The sequence below is a fragment of the Helianthus annuus genome, chromosome 2 (assembly GCF_002127325.2).
Source record: "Helianthus annuus cultivar XRQ/B chromosome 2, HanXRQr2.0-SUNRISE, whole genome shotgun sequence".
NCBI lineage: Eukaryota > Viridiplantae > Streptophyta > Magnoliopsida > Asterales > Asteraceae > Helianthus > Helianthus annuus.
The window spans coordinates 86,903,383-86,915,136 of NC_035434.2; the positions used below are offsets into that span (position 1 = coordinate 86,903,383).

Genomic DNA, 11,754 nt, shown 5'->3' on the forward strand with positions numbered 1-11,754 from the left:
TCTGATTGTAAGAGGCTTGTGGATAATTTGGAGTCGCGAATTACGGATTGGAAAGCAAAAAGTCTGTCTTTTGCGGGGCGGCTCCAACTAGTCAGATCAGTTTTATCATCTATGCATGTTTACTGGTCATCTGTCTTTATTTTACCAAAGAGAATTATTAGCGAACTCGAAGACAGAATGCGACGATTTCTTTGGGCCCAAGGTAACAACATAAAGGGTAAGGCGAAGGTCAAGTGGAGTCGGGTGTGTTTGCCGAAGGAAGAAGGGGGTTTGGGTATAAGAAAAATCTCAGATATGAATAATGCGCTAATGGTTGCTCATATATGGAGTCTTTTGACACATAGGGAATCATTATGGGTTAAATGGGTGCACTCGTACCGTATTCGAAATAGAAGTTTCTGGGAGTTGCCGGTCAGGAACAACATTACTTGGGGTTGGCGAAAGATGCTTCAAATGAGAACAATTATTCGCAGACATGTTTGGATCAAGATGGGAAATGGAAGCAACACTCGAGTGTGGTTCGATACATGGGATAACGTATGTCCTTTGAATCTCTTTATTACTCCTAGAATGATTGCAAATGCAGGTTATGATATGGGGGAAAGGGTCGCTAACGTGTATCATAATGGAGAGTGGGGTTGGCCGATCTCATGGGTAAATAGATTTCCCGTTTTGCACCAGCTTGCTAATGTTACACTAGTGCCTCAAGTGCAAGATAGGGTCATTTGGAGAACTAGAGATGGTAAAGACACAGATTACAACACCTACGAAGTGTGGAATGATATTCGGGTGAGTCAAGAAAAGGTTACTTGGGAGAATGTAGTATGGTATCCTCAAGCGATTCCTAGACATGCTTTTCTCATGTGGTTGATAGTTTGTAAGAAGTTGAAAACTCAAGATGTTATGAGCAAATGGCGATCTTCAGGTAATGCAAATTATAACCTGATGTGTTGTTCGTTATGTGTTTCGGGGCCTGACTCGCACAATCATCTATTTTTTGAGTGTGAATATGCTTCACAAATTTGGTATGGAGTTCGGGAAAAGGCGGGCATGCAAACGATAGGGGAAAGATGGGAGGAAATTATGAATTATCTTACGCAGCACGCGGGGTCTAAACGGGCCATTCACATTATTGGGAAGCTAGTGGTGGCAGCGTCGGCGTATTTGGTTTGGCAAGAGCGAAATAACAGATTGTTCACTTCGAAGAAACGGAGTGCAAACCAGCTAATAGAGGTAATTCTAATGACGATCAGAATGAAATTGCACACTATGAAGTTCAAAAGAACGGGTAACATCTCCCAAGTGTTAAATGATTGGCGGCTCCCACGTGAGCTATTGATGGATCAAGATGAGTGTGGCTGACTTTCGGTAATAGTTTTGCGTAGGGCCGTGTGGGCTCGGGTGTGTCGCTATGTGACGTGGTTATGCAATTGCGAGTTATGTTTCTTTATTTCTTGTTTTCTTTTATGTGTACTCTAGCAATGGCATGTCATTCTAGAGAATTGAGGTGTACTCTATTCCTCACTTGTATTTATTGGTTGATGAATGAAATTTAACCGGGGTAACCCTTTACCCAAAAAAAAAAAAAAAAAAAAAAAGGACATAGGAGCTGTACTACCGGACGATTTTTCCACACCCTGATCGGCCATCGACTTCAGTTTCTCCAAACTTGACCATGGCGTGTATCCCATACCCGGGGAATCCCAGAAATTCGCATCCAGATTACCTATTCGGATAGGAGCCGAATTCTTCTGGTCACTTTGAGTTGTACTTGTTACACCACTCTTTGGCGATCGATGATGCAGCTTTAAACAATTAGTATTTTGTATTTCTTCTGGTTGTTATCTTTTAAACATTTAACAGACAATGCGGTTGTTATATAAATAAAATTTGTGGTTTTATTTTAAACTACTGCAATTGCATGAATGTTTGAAGCAACCTTGTAATGTCAACACAAAGACAAATTGCTCGTGTGGTTCTGTCAATCCCATGATCACTTGTGATCTCCCCTAGAACCTTAAACGCTCATTTCTTTTAAAAACCCATTGTTATTTGAGAAAAGGATTCATCTGTCCGAGCTTTTTCACCTTGGGGAGCTCCTGCCCTCTTTGTGAAAAGGAAAGATGGATCTTTTTGTATGTGTATCTATTATCGTAAGCTTGATAAGCTTACCATCAAGAACCGAATTCCTATTAAGATCTTCCTATCTTCATAGTTAGACTCTTGGAAATATTTAAAGTGCCAAATAAAATCCACGGATTGGATTCCTGGTGTACTTTAAATACCCGGGTCCAAAGATAACAAATTAAAGGTCGAATTAATCAATTATGCGATTTTGTGATTATGTGTTCTCCTTTGTGTTTGGTGCGATCCGATTTTGTTTTCAAAATCCGCATAGAATCTCCCATATCTTCATATGATGGATTCATAGTAGGATATTCAAAGGTACTACCTTAAATCCTTAATGGGCTTCTACGTGGTAGTTAAGACCCTTGGATTATATAAGTGCCATTTCATATTTCGAAAAAGACCCCTTGAGTGGTCTAGTTAAAGATTGATTCAACATCTGGTCAAGAATGATATGTGATATAGCTGGAAAGACTTCCAGGTAGTCTGTTTCAAAAGATCATTTATTGATCTAAAGGACTCAATGATGGTCTAGTCACGCTCATCACAGGTTCGTTCATTTGGTTCCTCCCTACACATTATCAAATACACTGTGTGGACTATGCAAGGAATTACGTAATTATGGACGCGTACATAATTATGAAATTCAGTGCACAGAAACCACAACAAGATTTGTAATGCCAATTGAAGGACTCTGGGCGAAAACGGCGAACAAGAAACCCTAGGAGAATTATCTCAATCCTGGTCTCAATTGATCTTTGGATTAGTGTCTAAGAATCAGATTTCTTCTTGCTCATAGGCACTAATCAATCAAAATCGTCAGGTTTGGTATTATCATATTAGGGTTTTGCGTTCTTGGGATCTGTGTTTAGTTGAAGTTGGCGGCTGCTTCTTTCATCTTTGACTAGGGTTTCGTATCTTAGTGGGGCTGGCAGAAACAGTTTGTTTCTTACGAGGTTACATTAATTTCTTTGTCGGATTATTGTTCCCTTGATCGAGGTTATTGCTTTCGGCTGCTAGGGTTTTCCTTTTTGACAAAGACAGTTCATGCTTTACGAGGCTTCATAAATTTCATTTGACTGATTCTTTGTTACATTGATCGAGGTTGTCTCTTACGGCTATTAGGGTTTTCTTTTTGTCAACCATATTTTGTCTAATTCCAGCCGTTCATACATATTAGAGGTTAATCTGTTTGCACTACATTTGACTAGTGGGTGATCTTGTACGAAGTTTTTTTGGGATGGATGATATAACAGGTTCTGGTGGTAAGCAACAGGATATTCGTGTCAAACCGAGGGCAACGTTTGAAGAAATTGCAGCAAGGTTTAACATCATAGACAATCTTGCCAAGGTCTCGGTTCCGGTTCATGAGGAAAAGAGGGATGTTGAAAAATCTGAAAAATTTTGGGAGTACCCTAGTAAGTATTCGCCAAATTCAGGTTTTCTTGGTGCAGCTTCGTCGGCGGATAATAGGGATGCTCATGGTAAAGATCGTTCTTCGGGGACTGCAAGCCCTGCTTCCTTCGCTCACATTGTAAAGAATGCTAAAGAAAAGGTTAGAGTGAACTTTCGGGCGATGGAATCTGCCGAGAGAGTGGATGGGGCTGATGTTGTTATTCCTTTGTCTTCGGTTCAACAAGTTACTGATAGGTATGCTAACACCTTATTTGGATATTTTCTGGGTAAACGCTTGGCGTTTCCTGTGGTCGATTACTTTGCAAAAAACAATTGGGCGAAATATGGTCTTTCCCGTCTCATGATGAATGCAAACGGCTTCTTTTTCTTTAAGTTTACTTCTAAGGAAGGGATGAATCAAATGCTAGAGGATGGGCCTTGGTTAATCAGAAGTGTTCCCATAATTTTGAAGGAGTGGTCGCCCTCTATCAAGATGGAAAAGGAGGATATTAATGTGGTTCCAGTGTGGGTCAAGATGCATGATGTGCCGTTAGCGGCATTTACTGAGGATGGACTTAGCCTGGTTGCTTCTATGATTGGGACACCAAAGATGTTGGATACGTATACTGCCTCGATGTGTGCTGAATCTTGGGGAAGGAGTAGCTATGCTAGAGCGCTTATTGAAGTGCAAGCGGGGGCTGATTTAAAAAAGAGTGTTACGGTTGCTATCCCATCTATGGATGGTAGTGGGTATTCAAAGGTGGAGGTGAGAATAGAATATGATTGGGAGCCTTTACGGTGCTCCTCTTGTTGTGTGTTTGGTCATGAGGATAACTCGTGTCCAAAGAGGCCTCAGGTCGCTTCGAGTGGGGAGACTAGTAAGAAAATTGATGATTTTCAGGTTGTGGGTGCAAAGAAGAAGAAATCTACTAATCAAGGTCTTCCCATGAAGAATCAGAAGCCTAAGGTAGTGTACAGACCAGTTGTAAACCCTAAACCAATCTCGTCCTTGAAGAAGCCGGTGAACAATCAGGTATCAACGTCCAACCCCTTTGATGCTCTTAAGGATGATGATGGTGGTCAGGGAGGTAGTACTGTGGGTCGTAGAGAGAAGAAGGAGAAAAAGTCGAGTGACAGGCAGGATTCGGATGAAGAGGAGGTCGAAGAAGTATACAATGAAACTAGTGCATTTATGACATCGGGTACTCATCCGTTCTCTTCGAAAGCAGGGGCAAGCACCTCTTCCACAAAATTCTCAAATGGATAGGCTGCTTTTGGTTCGTTTGAAGGGGTTGCCGGTTTGTGGCAACTTTATTTTTGATGATGGCGGCTGAGGAGTTTGTATTGTTTTTTCCATTGTTTGTCTACTAGATCATGATATATAGTAGACTAGGTTACGGGTTGTCATAGTTGTTTTTGTTTTTGCTGGGTCATACATATATGGGGCATGTCCCATATATGAACTAGTGTGGAACACATCCTCACTACTTGTACTTATTTGCGGTTGCATTTTTAATAGATTCACCGGGGTAACCCTTTACCCAAAAAACCACAACAAGATTTATCATGTGTAAGAACTGATAGTGGCAACAATGACGGAATGTGAACGATGTAATGAGGTACGATGGACGCACCAATGACACTTCATATACTTGTATATAAGTGTCCCTCTTACACTGCAAGCATAATGTTATTAAAGTTACTAGAAGTTCAGAACCCAACCAGTATTGTCTTATCTTTTCGACTTCATGTTTCGAGCTCTCACAAGTTTCCTCTGATTAAATTTCGGGACGAAATTTCCTGAAGTAGGGGAGACTGTGACATCTGTGCCTCCAAGACCATCGAACAAATACCAAATCAATGAAATATTGTATTTCATACTTGGAATTTTTATAAATATGTGTATCGTTTGCACATATCAATTCTCGTTCGATTTCAAGCTCTAAATCGCTTTCTGGAAAGTTATACGCGATCTGATGCGTAAATATAACCAGTTTAATGCAACAAACACTCCGGAATAGTGACATAGGCTTAACATACCTTAAATAACCTTTACATAACTTAGAAATAAGTTTTGGATGGTTTGGTATGCCGAAATCAAGTTTATTCGATCGCAGGGACTATTTGTGTCAAACTGCGAAACTATAACGATTCGTATGGTGTCGAATAGTCCGGAACTTGATCATAAGTTAAACATACCATATATAACCTAAAAATGGCTTAGAAATAAGCTTTGATAGGTTCGGTGTGCGAAAACATGCTTATATGATCTTACAGGGACTAAAAGTGTCAAAAACGGCGTAAGTTTGCATTTTCGCGCGTATCTTACGTTCTGGACACATCTGGACATCCAAAATTTTTGTACACACTAAAATATTTTTATTTTAGTGATCGCCATGCAAAAATTCCATTCGTCGCTTAATTTGGATCGATTTTGCGTTCGTTACGACTTCCGTCGTAATTAACCGAACAACGCGATCGTACGACCAAACGAAACGACATCCGAGATATTTTTGAGCATGTTTTGAGTCCCATATGCTTTAGCTTCATTTTAGAGCCTTGAAATGAGGTTAACGGGGTTTAAACGCATCGAAAAAGTCTTTAAACACGTGCAGGGACCATTTCTGCCATTTTTGAAACTTTGCTGAACCTGATACATGGTAGCGTAGCGCGAGCACCTACTGCCTATGCTGTCGCGCTACGCGAGCATCACATCTGGGCAGAAAGTGTGTTTTCAGCAACAGTTTGTAAATTCAGGGGCCAATCTTGCAATTTCTTTGTGTGGTAACCAAGTTACCACCTCTCCAAGGCTTTGCACCTGCTCCTAACAAATGTATGGTTGTGATTTCATGCTTAATGGCTAAGAAAAACACTTGGAGTGATCTTGTTCTTCATGTCCAACTATAAATACCATGCTCCATCAACTCATTTCTTTGCTCATTCACTCATTCCTCTCTTCACATCTGCTTTGGAGCTCTCTCTCAAGCATTTGGGACTTTGTCTTCTTGTAGAAAAGATAGCAAGGACCTTAAGTGAGCTTCTTTTGGGTAAAGGGTTACCCCGGTGATTCTATTAAAATGCAACCGCAATTAAGTACAAGTAGTGAGGATATGTTCCACACTAGTTCATATACAGGACATGCCCCATATATGTAAAACAAACAAACCAAATACCAAAAACCCCCATATCCTAGTCTACTATACATCATGACACGACATCTAGTAGACAAACAATGCAAAAACACAAAACAAAATCCTCAACCACCATCATCAAATATAAAGAAGCCACAAAACAGCAGCCCCTTCAGACGAAAAACAGCTAGCCTATCCATTCGAGGACTTGGTAGAAGAGGTGCTTGCCCCTGCTTGCGAGGAGAAAGGATGAGTGCCCGATGTCATAAATGCACTAGTTTCATTGTAGACTTCTTCAACCTCCTCCTCCTCCGAATCCTGCTGGTCATGCTGAGCTTCACCATTTTTACCCACATTCTTACCCGTATCCGATAGAACATCAAACGGATTGTGCGTTTTGACACTAGGTGGCGGACCTGAGGTAGTAGCCCCACCCTGCGGCTTGGATCCAATCGGCCGATATTCGAATTTCTGCTTCTGCTTATTAACAGGAAACCCTGATTTCCAAGCCGCTTTTTTGCGCTCCACATCCGTAAACCCCTCTTTGTCTACAGCCGGCTGTTTCACTTGCTTCCGGGAATTGCTTCCCTCTTGTTTGTTCTGACCAGTGATCGGCCCCTTAGGAGCCCTCCTAGGCTGACTCGGGCAGGAATCATCAGAATGACCAAACACCTTACAATGAGCACACCTAAGAGGACTCCATTCATATTCAACCGACAAAACCACTTTACTAAAGCCTTCCCCCTCCAACTCTGGAACTGCCATAACTATCTCCTCCTTAAACCCATTTTCAGCTGAAATTTCTACTAACGCTCTCGCGTAGCTACTCCTCCCCCAATTATCTATGCACATAGATGAAGTATACGTGTCCAACATCTTAGGCTCACCAATAGCCGTAGCAATCATACTCAATCCATCCTCCGTATACGCAGCAAGCGGAACATCATGGATTTTAACCCACACTTGCAACTTCTTTACCTCCTTCTTTTCTAACTTAGAAGTAGGAGACCAAATATGCAAAAACAAAGGCTGTGACCGGATAATCCAAGGGCCTTCTTTAAGAACATTCAACATACCAGCTTCATCAGCAAACTTAAAGAAAAAGAACCCATTAGCATTCATCATTGATTTCTGTAATCCAAACCTCTTCCACTGGTTCTTCACAAAATAGTCCACAACCGGATATGCAACTCTGTCACCTAGGAAGTAACCGTACAGAGTGTTCGCTAATTTTTCTTGCACTGCTCTAATCGAATCACGAGGTAGAACCACATCACAACCCTCATACGTACCAGTGCTAGCAAGAGATCTGAAATTAACCTTAACAGGTTTGGCTGCTAAAACCGATTCTACATATGACATCGGTTTTGAGTTGTTACCACTATTACTAGACATCCCGGACGGTCTTAAGTTCTCTAACCCATCCGATTCAGCAACATGATCAGAATTTGGAGGCATATAAGTACTGCTAGAGCTTGACCGTAAATATCCATCCTTGGTGTGCCCCGAATCCTTAGCCAATTCCTCAGCTGTTGATGACTCCAGATTAAGCACTTGAACGGGACGAGAAACCTTTGTGAGTTCATCAATAATGTTAATCCCACGTTTTGGCTGCACCGAGTTACCATTAACATCCAGAAGACGATCAGCAATCTGTTGGAACGTCAAAGGTGACCTTCCACCAGACTTAAACCGGTCATCCATATCAAAGCAAAACAACTCTCTATACCCAATCAATCAAAGACGAATCAAAAGAAACCACACAACCAGCCGACAACAAATAACAAAACGAAAAACCGAAACCCTAAACTAGCAATTGCCCTAACCCATGATTCTTACCAATCGGACCAAGAAATTGATAAATCAGGCTGATCGAACCAAAAACTCAATCCAATAAGCTTGAAGCAGAAGTGACGGCGGCGATTGAAGAGAAAAAAAACCCTAGGGACAAATCAAAGATATCCGCAAACCAGAATTGAGAATTAGATGTTCGAAACTCTAAACCCTAATCTGATCTTGACGAAAATACGCTGAAGAGGCTAGGGTTTCGGATGAGGGAACAAAATCGCCATAAGCTAGAGAGAGAATTAGGGTTTAGCTCCCTTTGGAAGACATACGCTCCACCAAAATTTTGCAATCTTTGATCAAGAGTTAAGTGAGCTTCTTTCATTCTTTTTCTTGCTTTTTCCTTATGTAGTGCAGAAAGTCAAACAGTTTGGCCAACAGTTTGACTTTCGGTTTTGACCATCAATTGGTCAAGTCAAAGTTCAATTGAACTTTGACACGTGATTGTAATCACGATACTTATAATCCTTCGCGATTATAACCGCTGATTACCACGTTATCTAGTTGTAGTGTCAAAGTTTCGGTCAAAATGCGTTTTAGCACGCATTTTGCAACGGAACTACTTTAGGGTATCAAAACACTTTGTTTTGATACCAAATCAGTAGGTTAGACATGTTTTGACATATCTAACTCGGCACTATTAGTTTGTGCTTGTTTAGGGTCGTAAGATAAGCGGTCTAAACAACCGCTTATACTTCCGAACCCGACCCGTTTGGTCGATCTTTGGATCCGACCAAGCTTAGTTAGTGATCATAATTACATAGGGAATAACCACTGAGGTTATACCTTATGATCACGTAGGATCGGTTAGTCATTTGCTAGTTAGCTTGTATGCCCATAGGAAATGACCAAAATGCCCTTTTGAAGCTAAAATCCGTAATTTGACTATGTGAACATATTTTTGATTTGTAATCTGATTTAGTAACATGTTTAGGGATAATTGGGCATGTAAGACTTGGCATAGCACATAGATTACCGTCCGATCATAGTTATACGCTAACGACGCATTATAGTAGCTTATGTTACCATAATGGGTCGAAACGGGTCAAAAGCACTTAGGTAGGCCTTTCAATCAGAATGTAGGGCCTATTAAATCATACCATATGAGTTCAAATACTCCTTTGATTTATAGAACCTCATTCTATCCTATCTCCCGATTTAGGTGTCGATTTATTTATCTAGCAATCCGATACTAGGTACCACTTGATTCCTTGATTGCCCGTGCATCGATAGTTCACAAAATCAAGGATACCCTACAATCTCAAGTGAGTACATAGTTCCCCTATTTTATTGTTTTCAATTGTTTTGGGGTGAAACATATGTACAAAACGATTTTCAAGGTTTAAACGATGATATCAAAAACGATTAAGATGGTTTATACAAAACTAATAACGATTTCAATAAGGTGAACAAGACTTGTTGGTTGTATTTACATAACAAATGACATTCATTAGCTCTGATCAAGCCGACCAGTATTAGGTTATGGTACCATAGGATCTGACAAATCCCGTTATCAGACTACACCCATGGTTATGTGTGGGGGTTATGTAGGTAACGACCGGACCTGATGATTGTTAACTTACCCTTTGGTGGTTTGTTAATACGAAACGAGAAACGAGTTAAACGAGTCACGAAGGTTTAAATGTTGTTAACGAGACGACCAAAAGTATTTTTCACTATTAAAACGAATACGATTTTGGGTCGAGTTAAACGATTTGAAACGAGATACACGATTTGAAACGAGATAAACGAATTAAACGATTGGATTTGGGTAGTGATTAAATAATGGAACGAGTGTAGTATGCTAGAATCATGGTAGATACGCCGCTGGTACTTCTTATATATAAGTGATTCTATCATATTACATTGCGTGTCATTATTTAGTTCACTTGGGAAAACGATTTGAAACGATATCACACAACGAGGTTTTCGAAACGATATAAACCATACGAGTTTTATTAACGAGCTTTTACGAGATGTTTCCAAATTATTTTACTAAAACAAATGTTTTTGGGTTAAGACTCATGGCTACGAGATTTTATAAACTATAACCAATTTGATTTGAGTTGGTTAATTATGTTGCAATACACTTTTCAAAACGAGGTTTGTATTTTTGACTCTTGTAGTCTAACGAGGTACTGCAACATATAAACGAGCCATGAATCCAATACTCCCACAAAACCTATGTACTCACCAGCATTTCTTTGCTGACTTTATTTTTTTTTTGGGTAAAGGGTTACCCCGGTAAATTTTATAAATAACCACTAAGAACAAAGCATGTGCCTGACATAGCACACGCAACTAGTCCTGGCATACCAAGACTAGGCAACAAGAAAACACGACCAACATCAACGTACAACCAAAGACGACACACAGCCCAAAAAAACTACCAACAAGACAAACAATTACAACCAAACGGACAACACAAAATCTTGGTTCTTAGCCCGGGTCTTCATCCGATGCCCTACACAGGTTCTGCCACTTTGTAAGCGTCCTTTGATAATCCATATCTCCTTTGTAAACGAAACCCATTAGCCGAAGCCGGACAATGTTTTTAATCTTCTCGATCACCTGTTTAGCCGTACACTCCTTTGACGTAAACAGCCGATTATTCCGCTCTTGCCATATGTAATAAGATGAGGCCGATATTGCTAGCTTACACACGATGTGTTTGAATCTTTTGGAATCCGAATTGTGTTCCATCCAATCCGCAATCGAGGTCCAAGAATCATTAACGTTATCCAATTCCACCAACATCCTTATGTTCGACCAGACTTGTGAAGCAAAACGACACACGAAAAATAAATGATCTCTAGAATCCGTACCATGTTTACAAAGAGGACAACACATGAGTCTCCGGTTCGTTTCGCTGCCCACTTCCCATACCGCCAATCGATCTTGTGTTTTGAGCTTGTTTTTTATGACTAACCAAAGATGAAATGAGTGTCTCGGGATACATTGACTAAACCAAACCATACTAGCCCACTTAACTGGAGTGTCACGAGTCCGTAATGTATGCCATACTTCCAATGAGCTAAAGTGCTGATCATGACCCTCTACGTCCTTCCAAACCATTCGGTCCGCTAACTGGGGGTCCTGTTGATTAACAGTTAACCCAATCAGAACCGGGTATACATCGTACCATGCTTGGGGCCATTTCCACTGCCCATTCTCATCTAGTAATTCTGCCACCGTGTCTTGAAGATTAAACCCCGCGTTCGCAATGTGTCTTGGTGTTATAAAAGACCTAAGAGGA

General features: G+C 40.6%; 1 protein-coding gene across 1 annotated transcript; it reads right to left on the bottom strand.

The window, feature by feature from the left end:
• Window positions 1-6,068: 6,068 nt before the first annotated feature.
• LOC110889597 lies at window positions 6,069-8,357 on the bottom strand. Its single transcript, XM_022137161.1, has 2 exons — window positions 6,954-8,357; window positions 6,069-6,080 (listed from the first exon to the last, which is right to left on the bottom strand). The coding sequence occupies exons 1-2, from the start codon at window positions 8,355-8,357 to the stop codon at window positions 6,069-6,071; spliced, it is 1,416 nt and encodes a 471-aa protein (XP_021992853.1).
• Window positions 8,358-11,754: the final 3,397 nt, after the last annotated feature.